Below are 27,570 nucleotides of genomic sequence, written 5' to 3'. Positions count from 1 at the left end.
ACTAATTTAGAAAAGTTCAAACTTTCTGTATTCGTATGTTAAAAGAGCAACATTAATATCATGTAGAAAGGAATTTTCACAGGAATTTTAACTATTTTTCTATTTTTTAATTCAATATAAGTGGTATTCCTGATGATGATAAATGCGCGCAGTTCGTACACAGCTTACGTTGGTTTTTGTGTACCAAACGAAACAGGCAAACATCAATTTCCCCACATTTTAGCACACCGCAGTATGCCACCACTCTAACGACAGTCTAGAGAAATTGTTCACCCCCAGCTAACGAAGTAGACCCTCCGCCTTTCGCAGGTAGGTACTAATCTTTCCACGAATTGGTATCATACCAGGCGTGCATTAATGTGATCCGCTACGATAACATAGCTTCGGAAGATGGAAATCATGTTGTACACATCGTCCCAACGACACCCACAAGACCATCAATTCTTCGTCAACGGTGCACGTTAGGATTTCGGGGAATGCTCTCAAATCCATCATCACTCGAGCCTAACACAGCATTCACCTGATGAGCTCAGCCCAAGATGACCCTTGAGCGTGAACGTAATTGGTGCGCCCTTTTTCGGTGTTGCCGTACATACTGGCCGGTGAGTCGAATTTCTAACCTACGGTTGACGAGTGTCTCTGCTTCAAATGGATCTTCATTCATCATATCCGTCTGTTTTTGGGGTAGGTAACAACCACTAGCAATTGTACCAGATTAAAAGCATCTGCTTGCAGTAAAAGACATGTTTTATCTACTCCAACATCACTTGTTGTTTCGGTTTTTACTATTTGTTTCACTGAATGGCTATAGATAAAACTTTAGGAATCATGTCATGCTAGAACATGCACACAACATGAAACAATATATAATTTACAGTCGCAAAAATTATTATTTTTTAAATATTAAATTAATACCAAACTAGCATCAAAACATCAAACAATTCTTCTTTTCTATACTTTGTTTCAGCAACTCTCTGTAGAACTGCTATCAACGTGAAAAAAGACAGGGAAAATATATCGCAGAATTAATATTGACTCAGAGGACATCAATAATGTGAACGATTGAAAGCAAAAGGAAAGTTCTCACCGCTCTCTGATCTTGTTCTTTTACTTACTTTAATTTTATCACTATTATTTCATTCTTTTCATTCAAACTAGCTACGAACGAAGCAAAAAGGAGATAGAGGAGATGGCTAACCATCTTTAAAAACCAGGCGACCCCATTCAGCTAAAAACTACCATGCGTCTCCATTAGCCTGACGAGCATTAACTATCATACGAGTAGCCAGATATAACATTCGAGTGGAATCGTTTTTAAATACCACAATCTAAAGTTTTATATACATTTTTCCACTGCCTTACCTTCCTATACATGATTTTCAATTCTTTTAAAGTCATAAGCTTAAAAGAAAGAAAAAAGCAGTAATACGAAGAACATCGGTCCATGACCGTGTTTGTCCACCGCTCATTAGGTATGATGCAAAGTTGATAATCATGGTTATGATTTATGGTGACTCAGCTGCCTTACCATACCTGCCTCTCTTGTACCAGCCCCTTTCGTAACTGTGCGGATCGTGCCATCGATCCAGTCTTGCCACCGTTTGCCTTGTTCCTTCCATTCAGTCTGCGATGATTGATTAGTCGGACCACGTTCACCTACAATGTCCTTCCTACATGGAGCACTAGAAACGTCTCGAAATATCCACCTGATGCCGGTCTTAGATTCAAACAAGCACGTTGGTGCCGAACAAGCAATAACGTCTTTCAGAGACTGTGCAGTAAAATATCTCCTTCCACTTCAGTGTGACGAACGCTCATCGATAACGATCAGCATCTGATGGTTCGGTCACCACGGACCACAAATTGACTGTTTTCTCACGCACTTGTCCACCCGCTGCCAGCAGCAGTAGACAGCGTTTTTAAACAACTTTCGCATAGCCTATGTTGGCTGGCTGCTACTCAAGAGCCTAAAATGGCTGCTCGGCCCATTTTATTATGATATATTAATTTCCATTTAAGCATCCAATTTCATACCATCCTTAAGAGTCAAGCCCGGACCAGAGTGTTCCGTGCGGCATCACGGTATCATCACGTGGTATGAAACATTCACTCAACTTTATGCAAAATGAATTTAAGTTACAGCTTGCACACACTGCCAAACTGCACACAGATAGTTACAGGATTGACATGGAGCTCAATCATCTCGTATAACTTTATCATCAAAAATATCTTACCTGTATAGTCGGCTAATTCTTTCAATTTATTTAAAATATATTTAAATCAAATGCACCACTCCTAACACATTTGTCAGCTACAAATCATTTTGTTTTAGTTTTATTTTATGTGCCCTCCTTTCGTGCCCATTTTTGGCAGGAGTATTTTTAGCAGTTTTTTTTTTTTTTGTTTAAGATTCCACATTTCAGCTTGCTCCTTTTCTTCGTTCATCCATTTAGTTAGACTTCTAGTTGATATTTATTTACCTTTTTCATTCATTACATCGTCGTAGCAATAGGAGCGTTTATAGAGTTCAGTATAAAATCAACCAGACTTTTGTTTCAAATACATTTGCTACTATAGACAACCCACCCGTTAGTGGGTCGGTTGGAATACTTTCACCGTTTTACCATATTGAAGTATTGTATTCGGTTTTCTTTTTTTTCATCTCCCCTTTAATATCATAACATCATTTCCCTACTGAAGCACATTTATCAAGAATTGATTTTGAGAAATGATTCCATTTGAGCTTCACGATCTTTCTCGTATAATCTAGTGTTTCGATAACAGATTCCCCAAAAAGCTCAGTTAAGGTATACGAGTAGCGTTCCGGTTCAAGTCACGCTTCATCTTAGAGTAAAGTCGGTGTCCATTTTTGTTTTGCTTTGCTATAAATACGACCTGTAGTAGAGATTCAATCATCGATAGAAAAATAAAACAATAAAATAGTCCAAAACCAACGCAACAACTCAAGCTCTGCTTGTAAATAATCGATTCTGTGCACGCATAGACACATGCCCGCTGCTATGCTTAGCTGGTAGTTTAGAGAGCTGAATTGTAAATAGTTGTAATACGCATCGCACGCACGATCGAGTTATCTTTACACCTACCGTTCAAATAGTGAAGCATTACGCTCTGTCTAAGGTGAATTGGTATTTTTTTATTTCTGTGTGTATTGAAAGATTCGTTTTGATACACCTGCATTTTTGTTCCTGTAGGTTTACTAATGTATTTGTGTGTCTGCGTTTTTGACGGTGTGAGTCTGCAGTTATGCAGTCCTATGTCCTTCCCATACAGTAATACACATACAAATCAATAACGAAAATAAACACATTTATCCGATGTGTCGACGACTATCGCAGGGATGTGCGACATATGAGCGGTTGGTGTACGCCTTGACGGTCAGTATGATGCACACCGTTCAATTAGAACCTACGGAAATTATGCCTTGGTGTATCACCTTGACCTTGCATATCCTCCTCATCGACAAACGATCACACCTAGACACTATAGTTTACATGCTAAAAGAGTTCATTTCGTTTGACGAGTAAATTCTTCAAATATCCTTCTCTAAACCCTTAAGATACGGTCAGAATTCTTACGATATAGTAATTGTTCGCATTAAAGTCTTATGTTCTGCTCATTTCCGTTCCTACTGTAAAACCGACTCATAGAGACAAATTAATAAACGAACTGGCTCTAAAAACATTAACCAAAACCAGATTTTCTAAACTCAACGGGGATTTTTTTAAGCCGTATTTCTCACGCCATTCAACTAATTACGTTTCGTTTTTATAAACACTAAAGCTCGTACTTTTGAGATCTAGCATAATTATACTTGGATTTATGACAGAATCACCCGACATCGCCTTTCTAGTACATTAGCCGTACATTCGAGAATCTGCTACTAACAAAACTAATCTAACAGTTTTTTGCTACTTTTACATGCCCTCTAGTAACTTATTTTTGACTTGGCGCCTATTTTCCGAATTCCACCCTTAACGTGAGCTTTCTGCAGTCCCTTGAAAGTACAAAGATGCATTGTGTTTATACCTCAACGACAAAGCCTAATGCTTGCGTTGAACGGCTAATACGAATGTTTTGGATTGTTATGATTACCATACCATCTATGTAGACTGCGTGATTGTATCGGCTTGTGTGGTTTGTGCTTTTTTTTATTATGTTTGTAGCATATTTAACGTGTGCTTTCTTTTTACTTTCTCTCTCTCTATTTTTCATCGGATCTGTGCATGTGGCGGTGAGTAATTATTAATTTAATAATTTCCCAACAAATGCAACCAACCAATTGTCTCACGGAAACCTAGTAAGTACTCGATTATCTCGGGGAACTGCTGAAGGCGATAATTGTTTTAATTCGTCTTCAAACATATGACAATCGGTGCTAGTGAAACATTTAATACTACTATGGCTGTACGAATTGCATAGAACCGGCTGCATCAGACTTCTTCCTTCGTACCAGAATACAATATTAGTGATAGGCCAAAAGCATCATCCTGGTATGAATGATAGCACTGTTACGAGGAACAATCGACCCGCGCGGTTAAATAAACAAAACCAAACCGGAGTTAGAGAAAGCTTTCCCGCGCCGTGTGCTGCCCTTCGTTCTCGAGCACGAACCGCTGCGACCCTGGCTCACCGTACTGGCTGTGATAGAAGTCCTCCCGCATCAGGATGTTCAGGTTGGAGCAGCGGAAGTACAGGATCTCCTGGAACGGCTTCCGGAAGTCGCGGTTCAGCGTGGCGTAGATGATGGGATTGAGCAGCGAGTTGGCATACCCGAGCCACAGAAAGAACGACGACAGTGTCGGGTAGTCATCGTCCATGAGCGGCCGCACCAGCGCCAGTATGAAGAAGGGTAGCCAGCAGATCGTGAACGCCGACATGATAATACCGAGCGTGGTCGATGCCTTCCGCTCCTTGGCCAGCTGAAACCGGAGCTTCTTCTGGTGAGGGGAACCGCCGCCAACACTCATCGCCGGAACGATCGAGTCCGGTGGCTTCAAGCTCATGGACGTGGTCGTCGTCGTTGTCGTAGCGGTGGTAGTGCTCGTTTTATCGACCGCCAAACTGTTCTCGAGCCGTGTCTGTGCTCGCTTCTCGTCCTTCACTATTCGCCGAGCGGCACGAAATATTTGATAGTAAACAAACAGCATCACGGCGAGCGGAATGTAGAAAGATCCGAGTGTGGCGTAAATCTGATACCCGACATCCTCACACACGGCACAGAAAGGCCGCTGGTCGGGACCTTCACCGATCGTGTGCTTGTTGCCGAGGATGAGCAGCGGCGGCAGGGATATGCAGGCCGCGGCCAACCACACCAGCGCCACGCAAAGCATCATTCGCCGGGGCGTACGCTTCACACCGTACTCGAGCGGTTTCGTGATGGCCCAGTACCGATCGACGGAGATGGCGCACAGGTTAAGGATGGAAGCGGTACAGGACAGCACATCAAACGACACCCAGATATCACAGAACACGCGCCCAAAGTTCCACTCGCCCAGCACTTCGTACATTAACGCCGGTGGCATCACTAGGCAAGCGACGCACAGGTCCGACACGGCCAGGGACACGAGCAGATAGTTGCAGGGACGTCTCAGTTTCCGCACCAGACACACGGCCACACACACCAGTATGTTGCCGACGATCGTGCCAAATATCACAGCTAACAGTACGATGCAGATGATCACCTTGCGGATCGTGTCCAGGTCCAGCTCGTGCTCGGACAGGGTCGCGTTCGCTAGCGTCGAGGACACGATCGTCGCTACCGTAGTACCGCCGGCGAGTGGCACACCGAGCGACCCACCGATGCCGATCGAAGCCGCCGGACCGACGATGGCCTCGCCGCTGCCACTGCCCCCTGCGTCCCCACCATCCCCGGTGAATCCGTGGCCGAAGCCATGGTCACCGGTTGTCTGATTGTGCGCCAGCAACACTGCGAACGGTGTCGGAATGCTGCTCCCCGGCTCAAGGCCCACCGTTGCACTGCCACCTACCACCGTGGCCAAAATCGTTGACGATGTCGTGCTCGGTATTTGTTGATCAAACCCGCTACGCTCGGTAACGATCCCGGCTGACCACACTGTGTGTGATTGTTCAGCTATACGCACCTGCTGTCGCTGTCGGGCCACACCAATGTCATCTACCAGCAGGGAACCAATTAGCGTATCCATATACACACATGTGTAGTAAGGAGTGCTGCTTTATGTTTCACACCGTCACACGCATTACACAATGCAAACAAATAGTTACACTTCCAGCTCAGTTCATCGCTCAATCGTTTCATCTTTCCAACGGCTTTTTCCCGTAGAAAATCGTTAGGATACGCAACAATGTACGTAACTACTCCTTCTACCCACGGTTTCATTAACCTTACACACACTCACTTTCTTTCTTCTCTCTTTCTGTTTCTACTGCTGATATGTATGGAGACCTTCTTTTACTTCCTTCAATGCCACTCTATTTCCACGCTGCGAGCTAACCCTTCATAAGTCATTTTCTCTTAAACATATTCACAGACGCACATTCACACACAACCACACGTGCACTCTTTCTCGTCCCCTTTCTTTCGAGCACTCTAACGCAGACAGTTTTCTAAGCTAATTACTGTCCCAGCCACAAACCGCTGAACGTACCGGACGATACGGAAAAACCACTCCACCGATGACATCCATCGACCAGGGTCACGAGCGAAGCCACAACTTTGACGCAGGTTCTGTCACCGACAGGCATGGCTGGACATTTATTGCCGTCAATCGGTTTCAGCTTCGAGCTTGTACAAGTCAACCCGAACCCCCTTTAGTCCAGATCCAGCGTGTGCGTGTGCGTGTGTGTGAGAGTATGTGGAATTTTTACGACCCCTGTTTGTAGAACTTGATTACTGAAGGGACGCCACACCGAGAAATGATTTAATCCGCCGCGCTACACACGCTCCCGGACTCGGTCCATCCCCGGATCCGAATGGTTTCGGCGTGTTGGGTCACAGGTTTAAAATGATTGATTGCCCTGTTCGAATGTAGGTGTCGGGATGTCGTACGGGACGGGACGGGCGCTGACTATGCGTGACCTGACAACTTCAGATTGAAATGGGTCGCTGCGTCCATGTCGTCCGTCCGATGCGCGTCCTGAGCTGTTGCGTTAGATTGATCGGTGCCATCTGAAATGAAATGGAAAAACAAGCAATAAGATAAAACACGATTTCCACACAGGGGTTCCGGTAAATGCTTCCCACTCGTCTACGCATGGATGTATGGAGTAAACAAACTCAAAGCATTTAACAAACCCGTTTCTTCCTAGCCTAAATCAACCGAATGAACAACATGGTGTAAATTATCAATCAATAGTTCCGGAGTGGGTAGAAGGCTTTACCTACAAGTAACTCTAAGTACCCTTCAGGCAACGATCAACCACACTCGGGGGGAAAGTTTTCCCTAAACTTTCGCTTCATGTGAGTTGTTAACTGGACAAACAAGCTGATGCAGGGGAATGCTACACACTTAAGCATCATCGATCTGGTGTAAGGGTAAACAGAAAACTTTCCCCATTTGATACGTATAATCCGATTCCCGATTTATTCCTGCACCCGGCGCTACTCAACTATACAGTTTTCAGTAAACTACCGAAGACCAAAGTTGCGTGTAAGGTAGCCCTTTTCTCCAATCATAATGAAGATTCAATTAAGTGATTCAGCTATGTTTCAGCATATTTTAAAGTTTTGCCAGTTTCATTTACTAATGACTGAGATGCACTGCATATCGAACATGGTCGGGTTGCAAGCTGTTGGTTGCAGGCATCAAGGCGAAGTAATTGAAACTCACTTCATAATGTGTGAAGTAAGTGGTATAGAAATGCAATCAAGCTTATTGATTGATAATTATTGATGATTGAGTGAGAGAATGCTAGAGGGCATCGAAACTCCTTTCAGGTTTACCCAATTAAAATCAGACATACATAAGTAGCGAAAACTACCTAAACCTAACACACAAACTGCAATCATAAAACCTGTTTTTTTTTTAACAATTTTAAACAGTGAAACTGTTGTTTTTTATGGCTAATGCTCATTGCCAACAAGTTTATCGATGCGTTTCCAGTTGCTTGATACCGATGGCGATAAATCAGTTGAAAAGGGTACACCACACAAAACCCGCGCCACATAAATCATTCGCTTAAATCGAAATGCATGCAAATGTTGCTCATTACATCCTCCCCCAAAATCCTTCCATCACACACAATGATGAGGGATCCTGTGCTCGTTAGCGTTCTCCAGTTTCATTTAAAATGTGCCATTATGTTGCTGACTATAACGTCATAAATCAAAACTGGTTCAATTGCCCTTTTACGATATTGTTAAAATTTCAAGTAGAGCTGATTTATTTTACACATTTAACACTTTGATAGATTGAACGCACAAAAATAACATTCATACTGGTTGTTTAACCTATTCTGGAAGCCAACATGTACGTTCCTTTACCACAATCTAAAGAATAGGTGTAGGAACACTGTGCAAAACCGCTGCATAACTGGATTTGGCGTAAAGCGCAGCACAAAGCAGCGTTATGGTGGTTTTATGTTCCACCTTTTTTTTGTAATTTCCTCCATTGTTTCGTCTCTCTGCCACTTCCTGTGGCACTATGCACGTTTCAATTTTGAAACCTAAAGTCTCACCTCCCTACGTTTTGAAACGTTTCGTGTGCGCTTTTCCGGTCCGGAAACCAGTGCAGTAAAATTTACTCTTACTCCACGGGTAGGGATCATAAACTCGCTCGCCGCGTTATTTTTTCTCCCATTTCCTGCTGCATGTTGGTTTCGTTAAAATTTAAAATTACTTTTTTTTCGGCTTTGCTGCTTTCCCCGTACCCAGTTTTGCCGCTCAGGTACTGCTAATCATCGAGTTGGAGAGTCCCTGGTGGTAAATATTTCTCACCATTTTTTTTCGATAAGGGCCCACTAGCTCCCTCCGTTCGTTCAACTGTTTGTAATTCGGATGTGGGAAACAAAACTTTCACCATGGTGCAGTAATGGTTACACCAGCAGCGACACAAAACGGTATAGCGACAAACAACTGTAGAAATGTTTCGACACGGAACCCCCACATCACCGTATTGTCCTCAAACTTTCCCCATTGAATAGGGAACAAGGTGCCATCACAATGAAAAGAAAAACACCAGAATCCCTGACAGTCACAAATAATGAAATTTATTCACCGATACACCAATTTTTTCAGTCAACCGAAAGAAACTCAAAAGCAGAATCGTAACGTTGCATTAAACTATGATAAATGGCCACACCAAACGTACCTTCCGAAAACAGTTCATCTGCCGTGTAATGGTTGGGTGGCTGTTTTTGCTTTGTTTTTTTTTTGTGGATTTGTTTTTCAGTATTTTAAAGGATCGTATCGCTGTTGTTGGAACATAAAGACCCATGAAAGGAACTCTAAAGCCGCGCAGCACCCATGGTGGATAGGAGTAACACGGCAATGTTGGTTCCAACCATAGCACCTCCGTACACTATGCCAACAGCGTACTTTCCAGTTCGAGGGAATGGGCCAGCTTTTTCATTAGCAAATCCCGGTTTAGCTTCTGCGATACTTCGACGAAAAAAGCAATCCGCTCGTCGGGCAGACGACTTTGCACGAGCTTGGCCGCCGCCCGCAACTGCACGGCCAGCTGCTCGAGATTATTCTGAGCACAGAAGGCTTGGGCGATGGTGAGCAGTCCAATAAGCTGCCACAAGTGGCTCCCGCAAGCGATCGCTTCGTCGATCATCCGATTACCCATCACTTTCACATCGTCCAGCCATCCGTTGAGCAGATGCTGCCTTGCCATCTGGTAGTCGATGAGGCAGTGCTCGATGGGATACTGAACGCGCTGATAGCGCCGTTCCAGCTCGGCAACCTTACTCCTGCGAAGAAACATAGAATTTAAAATAAAAACAAACCCAAGAATACATATCACCATATGGATTTTTAAGGCTCGTTTCCCGTGCTTTAAAAAGCAAAAACAAGCCGTCCCCACCTACTTGTAGCTTAAGTAGTCATGATCAGGCTCAGTTGGGTCTCGGTAAGTAGAAATGTCGCCAAATACGGGGGCGACCACCAGCGTTTCTTTTGCCGGCGGAACGGCAAACAACAGCATCAAGCGACGGTCCGGTGGGGCATCCATCAACCTGGGAGGGATACGCAACCCGTCCAGAATGGTCAAACCGATCAGATTGCACACCTCTCGCACCAGTTTGCCCTTTTCGGGGAGTACCCGCACCGTTGTGGTCTTGAAGAAACCGTCCAACACATCTCCGCCGTACCGCAGTAGCTCCTTTGTCTTGCCTTGCTCGCGTAGCTCGTACATGCGATCGAATTGGTTGTACACTGCACGGTACGCACGGTACCGGAACTTGAGCAGCTCATCGATTTCATGGACCTCCCGCCGATGGTTCGTTTGCGGTCCAAAGCGACCGTGCCGCTGGCTGTACATTGGAAAACAGGCCTGGGAAAGCCGAACCCGGCCCGATACTTTCGTGTAGCATTCGTCCACCAGCTGAGCCATCGCACGGGAGCTTTGTCGCGTTTGTGGTAACTGGACAACTGGCCCGTGTCGGCCCGATGGCAGCAACTCTTCAATAAACATCAAATCCTCCCATCCACGGCCAAGATGAATTTGGCCAAGAATTTGCTTGTTTTTCTGCCGTCGCACTTGCTCCCGCAACGGTGGCTCCTTGCGCACCGTTTCCAGCAAACTGATCACATCACACTCACCCGCCTCGGCAAGAATCTTCCAACGGGGACGATCAGCCGACCGCTGGCGGAGCTCCCGCTGCTCTGCCACTATCGCTGGAAACTGATGCTGATACTCGAGCAGCGAGGCACCGGCCCGGTCGCCCAGCGTACAATCGAAGGTGGATAGAGCGAGGTCTACCTCATCGGTAAAGTCCTGCTGACGATGACCACCGGCCGGAAGCTGGTGGCGTCGTCCGTTTGCCGACGCAAGCAGATGCCCCTCCAGATCGCCCGTTTCGTACAGCGCCCGGCAGTGCAACAAATTTCCCGGATATTTTCGAGCATTACGAATGGTTTCCAGTGCCGGGAGAGCCTCGCAATACTTCAACTGTGCCTGGGTCTTCAACACCACCATCGACTCATCGTCTTCAGACACTCTCGGCGATGCTTCGGTGAAGCTGTCGATAGCACCGCCCACATTGCCGTGCCGGAGCTGGTGCACACCAATGTCCCGGACCACTTGCCACGCTAACTCCGGAGCGGACATTTTCGTTCAAATTTGCTCACCCTCTTTGGCCTTTTCGGTTCTATACGCGAGGGCACTTCAAACCGTAACGAATGACTGACATTTCAAGAGCCTAGCCTACTATATTGCAGCAAACTCAGCGTGCCGGTTGTCGCAATTCTGCTGAAGCAGCAATTCAGACGAGTATTAAACTTTAACATGATGAAGTACATATTTCTGCAAAGTAATTAAACACTTTTCTTGCGGAAGAAAATCTACTACATTTTAATTATGTTAAAAAAAGATTTAGCAGCTTTATTGCAGCAACATTAATGTCGCTTTAAATTCCTTTAAATAGTTCTCACCCCGTTAGCATGCTAATGGCTATCGGAGGGCAATGAAGGAATTTCTTCAGCACTGAAAGAGCGATAAACCCACTGATTGCATTCTCTTACCATTCTTTGTGCTTCTACTCTCTGGCCGAAGCACAAAGTTCAACGCATTTCTACCCCCGAGAGCCAACCGCGGTTTAAACAAAAGATTCACTCTTTCTTGATTGCCTCGGGAAACCACAAACCCTGTACTTTAGCCAAAGGTATTGATGGAAGCCGATGCACGTTCTTGTTGAGCAATTCCTCGCTCCATTGGTACGAATCTCTATCTAGATACAAATTGCTTTGCCTCTTTTTTTCCAGTACATTAGAGACTAAGGCAACGCTACGATGAACGAGCAAATAAGACACCACATCGCAAACAATGCACTGCGCGAATCTTTAGAAGCGCATTTCAACGCCAGTCAAGTTGGGTGGATTGATTGTTTCGCTGTAGTGTACGAACAGGTCACGACAATCGATAAGCTGACCTCCCACAGCGGACTTCAATGGAAAATTGCACTTTCGCGTGCAGTATTTGCGGGGGGGTGATCGAAGTCCATCATCGATGTTGCCATTAAAATGCGATTGCCGATGATTTCGATGATGATCGAACACGTGCACCGCACCCTGTATCAGGGTCAATGAATGGTTCCCAACGCATGTGAAAACAACACACTTTCGGATACACAAATGTTTCTCACCCAAACATCCAACAACAGCAACCAGTAAAATTAACACGTACGAAACGAACAAGCACCTAGGTTTGAGAATTTGTTTGGTGTGAGACCATCTAGACACATCATGGTGGATGTGTAATTAATGATGTTAAAGTTGCGCCGATGATGAGCGGATTATCGATGGAATCCAAATTATATCACCAGACCGTATCAACACTCGTTGTCCCGACCCTTTCCGCTGTGCCTTGGGACGTTGTTGGGCACTTTTTTGCGTTCGTGCTCGTCGTACAACCCCACTAGTACGCACGCACGAACGAACGCCCTTCATTACGCACCGTAAACGCACCGTGCAATTAAAAACGAATTACCTGTGGCTCGGATACACCTCATCCTGTATACGGTGGCCCTTATCGCCGTGTGCCTCTAACGCACAGTTCGTACGGTAGGATGGAACCGAGAAATTAAGCTCTGTGGGCGTAATATCGCCCGCAGTAGTAATGTGATTATCCGCGGATGGGCGTCCAATGCGACCCGGCAGATAATAGACCTTATTTTCCTTACTTCGGTACGACAGGATAAGTGGATGGGTGGTTGGTTGAGCGCAAAGCCAGAAAAGGACACAAAAGTGCCGCTGGTAGGCGTCTAGCGTCTACCACTACACATAATGAGCTGATAATCATTCTTTGAATCTAGATAATCTTCTCAAAGCAATCTCTTTTACTATCAGTCACATAGGGCGAAATATGAGCTGACACTGAGGAAGGTTGTTTCGTTGGGGAATCAATCAATGCTTGATGATTTAAGATGCTCTGTAGAAAGCAAATAAGTAGGTATCATTTGCTAGTTTACTGAGTTTAGTGTTATTGTCAGGTACACTAAAGAAGCCCTTCTGGACTTCGAAATAAATTTCAAAATAAATGCCTTCGCACAGGCTAACAGGTACTTTGATAGCGAAGAAGGAAGCAATCCTACACGAGTTACAGCGTTACCGTTTGAAGTGAATGATGAATTTCAAGTGGTTTATTTTTTGCGATATTCATTAAAATATCCTTATATTTGTAATCGTATTATTGTTCATGCTATACGTCTTAGTGTTTGAATATGTTACTACTTTACAAAAATGTCGCTATGTTTCAAGGATCGATACTTCATCTGCAAATTGTGTATTTTTGTTATTCCTGAGATTGCGACCGTTACTACGGTTGCCTAAAGTATTTATGTAAATTAAACTTTTATTTTCAATTTGCATTTCGTGTCAGACACTACTTAGTTGCAACATGTTCCATTCGAGAAATGCTTACTTAGTTGCAGCCGTCAATGCTCATGTGATGCGATCATGCTTGATCGTTGCACAATATCAGGTGGTTTTTTGTTTAAACTAGTCTATGAATTATTACGAATTTCTTAGACTAAAAAGGCTATTTTTTAAAAATACAGATGTTACTTTAAAGGTACAAATGAAGCTCATCAGCCAAAGGTGCTAAAATAAAAAAATAAAAAGCAACCAGCTATTTCATTTCAATTGTCGTATAGTACACATCGTTTAAACCAACCCTGTTCAAATATTATAATAAAAGCTGTCACCTTGCTTCAACAACTTGTGGCACGAAACAACATATGTGTTATTATCATATTTTTACAAACATTCCATTTGGAACAAATCGATCATTTCGATCGCTTGATCATTTCATACAACGAGTGCCTGTCGTACAGCCAATCATCGTCTAACCCAATTTTCTGTACCATCTTTACCTTCTCTCACCCCACGGCTCTTTATTTTGCAGTGTTTATTCACTCTTCAGAGTTTTGTATTATTCTCTACAATCAATCGCTGCAAATAAAACACATCGCATGCTGCCCGCCTGTCGACACGACGTCGACACTTGAGTTATTTTTTTCTATTCTTGATACTGGCTCGGACATTCGGTGAAGGAACAAGCTAAAAGAAAAAAAAAGGAAAAAAATATAAAAAACACTACCAACCGTAAAGTTTTTGGCACAGATTCCCGGCAACGGTTACTCACACACACACACACAAACACACTTAAAACCAAAAACAAGTACCGCACTACGGTAACGATCGATGCTGGAGTGCAAAAAATCTGGGTCAAGAGCTTCAGTGCGCTTTCTTCTTTTCGGGACGGGGTTCGGGATGTAGTCAATTCATTTCCCGTTCTGAAATGCCAAGGTTCGAAGGCCTTGAAAAGTTTTACGACTATTTTTGCTAAAATATCGGCAGTCGAATGTGGCATTCTTTCCCACAAGGTCAACGAAATGGTACAGTGGAAGTTTTTACGACGTGATCTACACCATTCGCTGATATTGGATGGTAGACAAGCAAAAAGGAAAGGAAAACAATCCACTACGATAGCGTACTGTGACGAAATTGTTAAATTTACTAGCGTCAAGAACCCATTTCCCGCAACGTTTATAGTATGAGTCTATTTCACAGCTCAAAATTATACAACCAATCTCTGTGCGCTTTGAAAAAGCACCCTATGTGTTCTTCTGCTTCTATTCGTGCGGAATCCATCATGAACAAAATAATGTCCCTCTGCTACTCATTATTCTTTACAGGACTCTTTCCATAATTTAGTGCTTCTATTATGCGACAATCTTACGATTCGGTTCGCCGGCCAAATAAACCTGTCAGTTAGGCAAAGCTCACTGAAACGGGAATAATTTCCTCACCGACCAATTTTAAGCATATCCGAGTGATCGGCAGTATTTGTTTGTATCGTAATGGCATTTTCCAATGTCTGACCAGCTTTCGGTAAAACTTGACTTTCGCTTAGTTTATGGGACTTTCTATACTTTCCTACATTTGGACGTGTGGGGTTATCTGTCTTGAAAAATGAGACAGAGCAAACTGGGGAAGAAACGGTTTTCCGCTTGGCAGACATTTCCGATCATTTCTTCCGGATAATCGGGCCCGCCCGGAACCAATCTTTTCGCCCGCTTTGTCAATTCTATTCCGGCGTTTTGCTTCTTTTTTTGCAACACATCCTGGAGAGTGATTTGTTAGTGCAGACGGAAAAGCAAAATCGAATAATGGAAAGTTCAAGCAAAAGATACTGCCACTCTGTGTAAGCACACAACACAGCCAGACACTTTGATATTGCTACCGGTTATGACAATAAAAGCTCAAAGGAATCGAACATAACCCACATCGCACTCACACACTTACACACACAAACATGGGAGTGAGTCAAATGCATTGGAATAGAAGACACTTTTCTTCATTCGGTCACTTTTCTTTATGTTCGGAACGTACCGTTAACACAAGGATAAAGAGAACCTGTGAATGTGCAGTCAACAGAACTTACTACAACTCGTAGCACGCATAATGGGCAGAAAGAGTTGATGTTTCAGTGTCCCCTAATAAGACGAAGCACCAGGGCATTGAGAAATGCATTTCTCCATATAGCAGAACATCAAAGTCGATCTCTTTTCTTGGGAAATGTAAATTTACTCTCCTTTGAAGTGCAATCGTTCGTACCTGGCATGGACAGCATGCTTTTTCGCTACTAGTTGCATAAGGAAGACTTTCGGATAAGAGCAGAAGGAATATCACACGTTTTCTTAAAATTTGAAGAAAAAATACCAAAGATCTTTTTTTTTGCTTTGCTGACGTAAAAATATTGAAACAGTCTGTTGCAACCGGATCAGATTGTTCTGGTCCGTTTCGCCATCGATACGCTTCACCCATCCAATATGCCGAAAGGAAGCGCTTTCATCCCCGTGGCCAAACAGGTAATCGAAGAAACCAAAATTGACATGTTGGCTAAGACGACTTTTCCGCTTGACAACCGGCCGAAATTCGAACTCCGTAACGCTAGAGCTTCCGTTTCTAGCTGCCTTGTCCTAGCCCACGCACGTGGTGCCCATTTATCCTCCTTGCCAGGAAAGTAGCTCCTCATTGGCTGCGATGGACTGATGGAAGCAGATGGATCGTGAGCGAAGCGAAAGAAAATACAATTATCTTCCCTAACGTACGATGGACTGCCGGCACAACGCTATCGAAAATCAATTGATTTTCTATTTTTACTCCCAATCTCTGGCCTTGCTAACACCACGCTCGTAGTTCGTTGCTTTCGATGGCCTTAGCTTTTTCATGGCCATCATAGTCCCTTTCCGTCTACCTCGTGTCCGACTGAAAAAAACATTGACTGCCACGGAAAACGAGAACCGAGAACCGGGAAATGAAAGTCAAAATGCGCATTATCCACTTACACCGAGCGCACGGTCGGTATAAGTTTTATTGCATGAGGTAGGGATATAAAAACGCTTGACGTTTCCACTAGTGTTCGTGTTGAACCGGAATGATTTGATATCGGTCAAATAAAATTGCTCCCCAACCATCTACGAGCCTTTCACAAGAAAACAATTTGTTTGGCTTTTCTTTTTGTTTTACCAGCTTTTTTTAGTTCTCCCATACTTGATGTTCAAATTGGACATCCACCCAAAAGTTCTTCTGTTCTTCTTCAATTCATATGTTTGTGAAATATTAGGATTGACTGTTGAAAAGCTAAACAGGTGACATATAACACAAATCATAACTGGGGATTATACTTATGGGTACCATTTGTCGGTTGCATTTTGTTGATAGAAATGCACAACGTTTAATGCAAGAAAAACATGACATTTTAATGCTTTACTTGAATGAAAATAAGTTGAGCAGTATTCTAAGATGTTCAATTTCCTCAAAGGGTGGTCTAAAACAGTGGTATCCAACCTGCAATCCGTGGCGTTAACAAAAGTGGTTCGCGAAAATAATTAGTTTTTAAGAAAAGTGCATATCGTGCATTTTTTTCTCACAAATCAGATCAAATTTTCTAAGGGCATGTCTAGAATAATATTTAAACATATTTATCATCAAAAACTTTGAATTAAGTGTACAAAATGTATGCCCTCAATGGATGTGGGCCGCGGCAAAGGTATGTTCAAAGCGAAGTGGTCTGCGTTCCTAAAAAGGTCTAAAGAACATGTCAAACAAATGAGTAGAATTATTGTACCAAATTTGTTTTCAAACGTCAGAATGTTCAATATTCTATAGTCAAACATATTTAAACTACCTGTTTAGCTCAAACACTAAAACATGAGCCGGTACAATCTTAAATGACAGATTTTCAAATTAAATAATCTTTATACACACACATCTGTCACAAACGATCAATAAGATAACGATACGATTATTCTATTTCTTCTTCTTCTTCTTCTTCTTTGGCTCAACAACCGATGTCGGTCAAGGCCTGCCTCTACCCACTTGTGGGCTTGGCTTTCAGTGACTAATTGATTCCCCCCATAGCAGGATAGTCAGTCCTACGTATGGCGGCGCGGCCTATTTGGGTATTGAACCCATGACGGGCATTTTGTTAAATCGTACGAGTTGACGACTGTACTACGAAACCGGCTCAAAAAATCAAATTCTATTTATCATCCCTCAATTCAATGTATCAACAATGCATATTAGCCATTCCGGTTTCTATAAAGCAACGATAAGGCAACAAACATTATGGTCGCTTCTAACGGCATTGGATACATCCCGTATAGTTCAGTGTTGTTCGAACGATTGATAGCATGGTCCAGATAGCTTGTCCCGCAGTGCAACAGCACGATCATGAACATTGCCGACCGGGAAACGAGATACGAGAAGAGACGCATTTTGGTCGTCCATTCAACCGGCAAAAGGTTCTTTCCCGGTAAGTTCATTACGAGGCTAGCTGATGTGTGAAATTCGTCCATTGTGAAGTATGATCGTCTCAAGCAGCAGAAACCGTTCGCTTATTCTTTAAACACTTTGCAATCACATACGCACCGACGTTAGCTTCAGCAACGATAAGTCACCATGGCATCTGTACGTTTCCATCGTGCATCCTTGAAAACAGTCTGAAGCTATCCCGAGAACATTTCCGGCTTCGTAAAGGCACTTTTCCCACGAGCAACGTGACCATCCTTCCAACTTCTTATTTTGAAGGGATACTTGAGTCCATTTATGCCGCCTCTTACATCCTGCGGAGTAAAAATTAGGACTTCTACAGCACACAGGCACACACGCACACAGGCGTTTTTTTCTTTTGACGTCGAGTAAAGCTTCCAACTTCACAGACCATGTAACGTACGTGAGCAGTAGTCCCGAAACGACATGTTCTTTTATTTAAAAAAAATCCCTGCTTCAAATTAACTCTCAAGAATGTCCATTGTACTGTAGAAAGCGAAAATCGGAAAACACATCTGCGAGGTGAGACAAGCTCATCTGAGCCGTTCTTTGTTAACACGTCTTAATACGACCTTAAATGTGCCCAATTTTGATAAACGCTTTACTGTTTAGCTTATGTCGGTTGTAATCTGTATGGGTTGTAATCTTAACATACTAATGGCATGTTTTTTATCTATCAATGACATCGTCTTTTTTCAGGATTACCAGCCTCCACGACCAGCAGCATGTAGCTTAAAAAAGAACTAATTTAAAATCAACAAGCAAACTAATCCTCTAACAGCTTTTAATGCCGATGATACCATATTTAAATAGCATACTCATCAATAATTTGGACACTCTCCCCTCGATGACATCATCATTACCATCGCCACTACCGTCATCGACGGGTCGTCAGTGCTGCGATTAGCAAACCACTCTACAGGCATAACCTGGAGCCCAGACTGCCTGTCCGTCTGGCGCTGATTAATTACGCGCAACGACCTACCAAAACGATGGGTCATTAATTTTTCGATTTTCACTCCAAACCAAACGACAGCAACCCGTTCGCGCGGTCCAAACCAACCAAGTACTGCCGCTCGGATACGACACGTCCGAAAAATGTACTCTTTCTTTTGCTCTCGAAGCTCGGCGTACCGTGAAATATGTCTTAACTTGTAAACATGCCTGTTGCCGCCTGCTGCAATCCGTGATGGGAATGGAGCGATAGTTTTACTTCAAGACGCTACGGATAATGCGCCAAAAACTGCAACGAATCGTGTGCAGTTGCCTCGCCTAGACGGGGCCATCACTCTTATGCGCTCCCACACACTCACATACACAACCATCCACAGCGACAGCAACATGAACGAAGACATGAATAGTTTACAAATATATCGTCAGCTTGCACCTCCATTGCTTGCTCCCGGTCCAACGGGCACCACGCAACAGGAAATTCATTTTGGTTCGACCAATTAAACTGACATAATTTAATTAAAAGAGATTATGAATAAATTAAAATAAATTCCATCCGTCGGCAAGGCATCCGAACCGTCGTCGAGCTCGGACCAGCACAACCATACCCTCTTCCCGTTTAACTCTGCGAAGAATGCGTAGCGTCTTGAAAGGGCGGTTGGGTTTGCGTGTCAATCTTCAATCGCTAGTGAAAACCACGTACACACACACACACACACACACACACACACACACACACACACACACACACACACACATACACACACACACACACACGTCTCACTCAGTGACGGCTGTCTAAGGACGTGTCTGATTAATGCAAATGCTCATTACTGGCGGGCGAAAAATGCACGCCATACCGACTTGTATGATTTCAGTGAAAGATTTGTTTATTTTCCCGTCTTTGAAATGGCACACTTGCGCATTCGCGTATTCGTTTGCCAAGTAAGCGTCATCAGATTTACGGTGACATTAATCAGCAGCTGATGCGGCAGTTCACACAGAGCATGCACACAACTTTAACTAAAAGTTTATTAGGTTAGTGGATTTTTGGACTATTTCATAATGTTATGAAAATAACTTTTGAATGTATTACCATTTGTAATATTGTTTGATTTGATATTTTATTTTATTTTATGTTTATAGTATATTTTCTTGAGAAAAATTATGTTAACCTTGTATCCCCCGTGAAGGCAAGCTACTGAATTACTGCCTGCGCTCATTAAACCTTTCATTGAACTAGTATCCCTATAATCCACTCAGTTTGCCATTTTTCCGCCCCTTAATTTCGAACTTGAAACCCCCGCGATCGTTCTGTCTCCTTATTTTCACGCATCAATGGCAAAGGGACGTCCCACGTTATACACGTGGAGAAACGAAAAACAAAATCATTTTACAACCAAAAAAAGAGCAGCTTTACAGTTTGCATGAACATCTAGTTATGCAAATAATATCGCATGGATGCTGTTCATCCGCCCACTCTGCACTATTTTGCACTTGTTCAGCGTAAGCAAGCTATCGATCATATTTCGAAACGCTCATAAATAATAAACAAAAATGCACGCCACACACCGACATCACCAGTAGTATATCATTCACTCTAGCTTTCGGAAGCAGCCAAAAAAAGGAAACTCTTCCTTGCTTCGAGGAATCATTTGACAGCATCGGGCAGCTAGATCGAGGCAGAATATTGATGCTTTTGAGACTCAATAATGGTCCCCCGGGCTCGGTAGAAGGTTGACACGACACTCAACGCACCAACGACGGTATCGTATCCCATTGATATATTAATGCACTTCTAAAAATACTCAACGTCGCTAGCCGGGACAGCGATAGCAGACACAAGCTTACATACGATGCGAGTCTGCAACGTGTTGCAACAGCCGTCAAGCCGCAACAGAAGATTGATAACTCAGATAACCTCGAATCTGTATACTTGAGCGAAAAGATAGATGTGAGGCAAAAATGCCTTATATTTTCGTATGGATGATATTATTTTATGTTAGAAAAACGAAACACCGTGGTGTTCTACGCTTCACGTTCGATCGATTATTTTAAATCCTTTCATCACGGTGATTGATCCGCACTTTCAACAGTATAATTCACACATCATGCATATTGCTTAACATATTTGATTAGAAATAACTATTTACTTCACAAACGATACATTCGTCGGAAATTCAAAAGGCAAACAGGAAATAGTATGTTTCGCTTCATCCACAAATAAACAGGATCCTCGTGAAATCAACCACCGCCCGGCACGAGTTAATCTTATGAGAAGCAGCTGCCGGGTAAGGAAATTGCCAACTGTTCGTTACATTTTAATTAAATTGTATCATCAACCCTCTGCCCCAGTGCAATGCAACATTCCAAAAGTCATCAAAACGGCACACTGTTCCTCATTTAGTCGTCGAGTTGACCACTTGTCTTTAAATAGCCTTTCCTGTTTAATGAGCGCAAGTAAGCAAGCAAGGGCGGTAATGGTAATGTTCCCATACGCATCCTTCCTTTGCGCACACCGAATACTGTGCAAAAAAAATACAACATGTATAAATGCAAATGCCACTGAAATGCATTTGCTGCATCACCATTCTATTTTTATTCACAAAAACTGCACTGCCAGTGCACCCTTTCACATGTTTTCATGTATGATTTTGCGAATGCTGAAACCTCCTGCTCCTTGCCGCGCATTTGTGAGCTATTTAAGCTATACACACCTGGCATTTGACCGACTAAATTGTTACAAGCTCGTTTCAACACTAGGTTTGTGTACCTGCGGCAGGATTGAAGTGGAAAATGGTGCATACCAGTCGCAGTTGCATTACACCAGTTACAGTGCAATGACCTTTGTCGTACCATTTATTCGATGAATGTACCGACTCTCTAACCACTTGGAGGCACTCAACTGAGCATCGTTGGCGGTGCAAATAAATCTATTCAAAGGCGAATAGGTGCCTTACACCTCGCTACTGAGGCAAATCACCCCTGCCCGGTGCATCATTCGTCAAGTCGTGCGATGCATTCAGGTGTGCAAATTTAATTAGTCACAAATTGGTTAGCTCAGATGCAGCCAAACTATGCTTGAGAAGAGCCGAAGAAATTCGAAGGGCATACTTTTAATGGACTGGAAATGGGCCGTAAACTTATTAATCGTTACCATAAAATTTGCTCGCCGGATGCACGTGGGAAGCTGCAAGCTTGTTGGCATTTGTAATGTTATGGATACACCGGGACCATAGTTCTGTTACTGCGAGCATCTTATTTATATCGAATCTAGAAAGCAAGACACAAATCGCTCATAAAGACATGTTGGTTTACTAAATAAATGAAACGATAATAGCTATATTTATGAAAGATAGTCGATACAATAACTGTATTCAAAATATCCGAAATATTTTTTTTTTAAACCTTATACCATTCCATTCCGATGGCATTAATGGTTTTCTTTTTCGATTTGTGCCACTTCCCATTCTCAGTGTAAAGTCATTATCAAAAAGCTATCCATCGTTTGCCCTCTTGCCGGCCTTGCGGTAGGTAATTTAGGAAAAGTTAAGTAATGAACAAAATTGGCAATAACAAAACGAGCACACACAAACAACCAGACGGCGGTTCGGTACTTCTTCCTTGCAAGGAAACTTTTCGTCACGGATTTACAAACACGCTTCAGGTATAGTTTTATTTCGTGTTTTGAAAGTCATCAAACCGTATTTTCGCCGGAAATGGATCCGGGAATGCGTTTGCGTACTGCCAAGGTATCGCGCCGCAAAAAGGTGCTTCCCACCCAAACATCCGGCCGCACGCCAAACAAAATGGTTTTCGGGTAATGAAGCGCAGAACGAGCGGCCTGTTTGGTGAAAATGTAATTTATCGCTTAAGAAAACGATTTAGAGCGAAATTGTAATTTACGAGCCAGATCGATAGAACAGTCTTTTGTACGATTTGCTTTATCGCAGCAACATAAAAAAAACATTGATTAATGATGTCTTGGGTTAGATGATATGGTTTGAACGGTGTGAAATAATATAAAACCACCCAGCAAGGATAAAGGAATTGTATGAAGAGCTAGACCATTGGATGAGCTTCAGCTGCCCACAGGTTTACAAACAAAGAGTAAATAAAGTCATTACCCAATGTGTATACGTCCCATCCTTTGTGATATGCATAATATAAAGAAATTATATTACATAAACCAACATTGTGTATGCTAGAAATTGGAGTTGACAAATTGTTTACAAATTATAAACTCTATCCCCCCCCTAAAAGTAAAAATGACGGTACAAGATAATGATTTGTGTTCGTACCTCATATTTAAGTTAATATTTCCTTACTCTTTATCATCGTCGTTCTTCTTACTACCCAGCCCAATCATGCCCTCATATTTCAATTTAATTCAAATGCAATTTTATATAGTTCCACTGCTAGTTTGCCGTCATAATGTACACAAACATCGTTCTTAACAACGGAAAACTACCACATACTTTTCAACCTGCATAGTAAACGATCGATGAACGTCCCACAGTCCAATTTGTACAGTACTGTACTGAACCGCAATTGCCGGAAAATGGAACGGTTCAACGGAAACATGGCAAGCAAACGAGACCTTCGAGGAGGTACGAAAGAAAAATCAATCATTTTCAATTTTCATTTCATTAAATCCCCTGTCCTAGCACTCGGAACTGGCCACCTGAGGCCAGCCCTTCTTGACTACGTGGGATTGTTCAGAATTGCGGTTATATCATTGCACTTACTCCCAACAAAACACACACTGCCGAACTCGTGTAGGCCGTTGGGCCGCTACGACACAATCGGGAGATTTTCCCGTTATCAAACCATCCACCACAGCTCCCACTACGGAAAACCTGCACACTTTGGCGTAGCTGAGCTTGCCTTAGGGCAGGACACATTTTCCCAACATCGTTGTTTTTGTGAAATTAAATTTACAACCCTCGAGCACAGTTTTGGTCAGTTTCGCTCGAAAATAATAAAAAAAGAAAATCAACTACCGTTCCGACTAACGAACGTGCTTGTCGGTTGTGCGCCGTGTTTCCCGCATGACATTTCTTCGTGGGAATGTGCGCGTTTGTTGAAGAAAAGCTGTAAAAAGCTAACAACATGACAACAACATAAATGCAGCACAATGTTGATAGAAGATGAGAACAGACAGACCGACCATACAGTATGCCCGTCTGCGAACGAACAGAGCTCAAACAGATAGAGCTGAGTACGAAAAAGAACACTTCGCAATCGATTGTATTATTCCATCAGTTATGTTTTGCTGACAGCTGAGGATATTTCGTTGTATGATGCAAGTGAAAGATTTATTGCCGGCAATAATATTCGATTCTTTACACCGTATCATTGTTCTGCAGTTTTTCGAAGAATTGGCACCTAGATTGGGTTATTGTAGACAAAAACAAAACATGAACATCGTATAAAAAATTGTTAAAAAATTGTTAGTAGTAAAAAAAGAACAACAATTATATAAAAGTTTATATACATATAGCTAGCGACTAGTTCACTTCTTGCACGTTTTTCGAAGTATGCATTAATTTCCACTGATTTTTCCAAACCCACTTTTTCTTTAAAACTTCACTTCAATATGGCATTTTATGGGTAAATTGCATATTTTGCACTATCATGATCCGTCCAATGAGTTGTTATTGATATTTGTGAATTTTGTTTTATTGTATTATTTTTGTGTTTTTTGGTAAGCTTCTTTCATGACTAGTTTCATTATCTGGAAATAAATATGTTTTCATTTGCTCATAACACAACTGAACATCACCCTCAAAATATTTATCCCACGAGCAACCAGAATGTTTTCTCGGCCTGCGACCTTTTTACATCTCACATATACTGCTAATAACGTAAACAATGCCTCGCCCTAGTACATAAATAACAATATCAGTTGCATATGCCCTTTTATTTGTAGACGATATTCTTTGGAATTGTTTCCTATATTTCTTTGGAATCGATTTGTTAATGATGACGTATTGTTTACTTTTCCTCCAGCAACTGGACTAAGGCTTGATGTCACAGGATGTAAGATTTATAAGTTTAATCAATGAGGAATGTACATGTGCTATCATGGCACTTAATCAAACAAATGTAAGAAAACGATTATATTCGTATGAATCATGAGGACCTAACAATGGTAGTCTCATTTACAGTCAATGATCCACCTTCTAAAACTCGGCATACGCCATCCTTGTTTTAAATGTGTATTCAAACAGGTAGCGTTAAAAAAGAAGGAACAAGTGATACAATCATCGTTATCGTTATCAATTCTTCGTTTGGTTGCTAATAAAAGTTGATCTTTCAGCTGGATGGGCAAAACTAATGCATGCATACAGCTTTCTTTCTTGAAGTATTTGATAGCAGTTAGAAACTACTTTGCCATTTGTTTTTACTGATTTGTTTCCTATACATTTCAAACAGTGATTCTACAGTCAACTTTCTCTCTCTCTCTCTAATCTGTGGGACGACAGTACTGTGTAATCGAGGAAGTTTAGTAAATTTTACAGCGAAACTTTACATTGTAGTTAAAACTAGGAGATAACATAATAAACTTGTTTTTATTAAAGGCAAAAACAATTTCTGATGACTAATCTTTCTAGCAAATGTTAACGATTGAATGAAATTCTACAAACAAAATTACTCCGGGAACGCAACCCGAACTGATAGCGCCTTTCCCATTCTCCGCACGCTAATGAAATAATCAACAGCGGATTAAGAGAATTTTCTGTGTTCACTTCGTAATTTGTCTCTCTCGTAAGTTTCCTGAAAATTCTTGGAAGCGAGTCTACACTACTATTAAAACCCATCCAGCAAGGAACCGAGTGAGGACACAATCAAGTTCCAGCAATTGCGTCTCAACACCGGCAGATTCTATGATAATCTTTCTAACCGTTCGCCACAAGATAGCTGTTTCGTCTACCTCTCTCGGACAGTCGTTAATAACTTGTAATGAATTTTCTTACGAAATTAATTAAGAGTGTTAAACGGTGCAGAAATCGGGCCAGCGCCGAGAAAGCCATCCGAGCTATTTTAGCCTAGGAAGGTACGCAAGCGAAACTAGAGAATCTCAGCAACGACTTCATCATACTCAACTGTTCTTTGATTCGACGGTGCTTCTTGTTACTCCTCTTGAATCGCTCTGTTAACTGCTTGTGGACAGGGAAAACTAAGCAAATAACTGAACCACCTGATATAGGCTAATTGCATAGAGTACCAGATGGTATTAAAATATTGGAAATACTATAAAGATAGTATAATGTTATCTATCCCAACAAAAAAATCTTACTTCCCTGTCCCAAGAAATTATCGTGGTTCCTTGGTAGTAGGCAGTAATTTAAAAATGTGCAGAACTTTTACAACACCAACCAATAAGCTAGGACCGAATGGTTCTAAAACGGAAGAAGAACCAAATAAAAAGGCTTCCGAGTAATAAAGTGAAACCCAAAAAGTTAATACAGCTAGTTCGCGAGCTTTTAAAGAAAGCAATTAATTTAAAAATACTTTTATGCGTTACTGCATCTGCACATGCACTTCGGAAGCAGATTGCTGGATTTTCACTTTGTGCCGTATCTAAAGAAATGTTACGCAAAAACATGGTAAAAAATCACAACCTAAACACCACTTTCAACAGACTGTTTTCCCACATCAGTATCAAGCTGCTAAGCTGTACGATGGAACGGCTATTATGTGATAGCTGTAAACGCGATGTTGTGTCCACGATTCTTGCTGCACGGCATAAACCCAACCGTGCCGGGAATTCTTTCGTTAATTACTTCGCACTTTCAAACGGCACACGATGGCCATCCAATCCACCGGAATGGCGTGCTGACCTTCGTTGTTTCGCTGCTAAAGTACCCTTAACCGAGTCGTTTAGCGTGCTATGGCTTTTAGGTTGAATTGAACCGAACAGCTGACCTTTCTTCTTTCCGACGGTGGTCAGTGCGAACCCCAGTTGGTGGTGTGGTTGTGGCGTGGGTTAGCACGTGGGTAAGGTAAGAAAAAATCAAACCCGTCGTAGCTATTAGCATTAATTACTCCCCGAGCCAAGTAATATGGGCGGAGGTTTTCTATAACAATTTCAACGCCCAATTTCAACCTCGTGTTAAAGGGTAAATGGTATGTGTTTTCGTGCTTGTTTTTAGTGGGCGCAAGGTCGAAATTGTTCCGGAAATACGAACCGTCCTATTTGATTCCACCGATTGTTTGTTTTCATCACAGATACTGCAATGAATTCAAACACAAACTATCCGCTACGCAGCAACAAACCAGAACGATGACTGTTAATGAGTCTTGCCACAAATTAAACGCTACTTTACTCCAGCCTCTCTTCGACCCAAAATGACACTCCAAAATAATGTAGCCACAATTAAACAGCCCAGTATGTTCGCAACTAATTCCCAGTTCTGTTTCCCTCATCCCAGTGTCACAACCATTACGTAATCCTGGCTAGCGTATTAGGCGAAATTAACCCCCCTGCTTAAGCTAGAACCACGGCACGCGATTCGACCGAATCAAGCCGAGTGTTTGACCGGCCGGCCGTGTTTGACCCGATTTGGTCCGGAAGATGGAAAGTTACAACAACATTCTAATCTAATTCCCCAGTG

General features: G+C 42.5%; 2 protein-coding genes across 5 annotated transcripts in view; both read right to left on the bottom strand.

The window, feature by feature from the left end:
* Positions 1-2,318: 2,318 nt before the first annotated feature.
* LOC1274062 (5-hydroxytryptamine receptor 1) overlaps positions 2,319-27,570 on the bottom strand; it is a 49,150-nt gene continuing 23,898 nt past the window's right edge. For all 4 annotated transcript variants that reach the window (XM_061644936.1, XM_061644937.1, XM_061644934.1 and 1 more), the window contains one exon: positions 2,319-7,168. In XM_061644936.1, coding sequence (XP_061500920.1) covers positions 4,581-6,185 — 1,605 coding nt within the window. In that variant the 5' untranslated portion in view covers positions 6,186-7,168 and the 3' untranslated portion in view covers positions 2,319-4,580. The remainder of the gene's footprint in view (positions 7,169-27,570) is intronic.
* Positions 9,103-11,457, bottom strand: LOC1274061 (uncharacterized). The gene is made up of 2 exons (XM_313126.6): positions 10,030-11,457; positions 9,103-9,912 (listed from the first exon to the last, which is right to left on the bottom strand). Exons 1-2 carry the CDS (start codon positions 11,268-11,270, stop codon positions 9,519-9,521), a joined length of 1,635 nt encoding a protein of 544 aa, XP_313126.5. The 5' UTR covers positions 11,271-11,457; the 3' UTR covers positions 9,103-9,518.

Source organism: Anopheles gambiae, chromosome 2, assembly GCF_943734735.2.
Source record: "Anopheles gambiae chromosome 2, idAnoGambNW_F1_1, whole genome shotgun sequence".
NCBI classification, from domain to species: Eukaryota; Metazoa; Arthropoda; class Insecta; order Diptera; family Culicidae; genus Anopheles; species Anopheles gambiae.
This window is presented reverse-complemented; position numbering and strand designations above follow the sequence as displayed.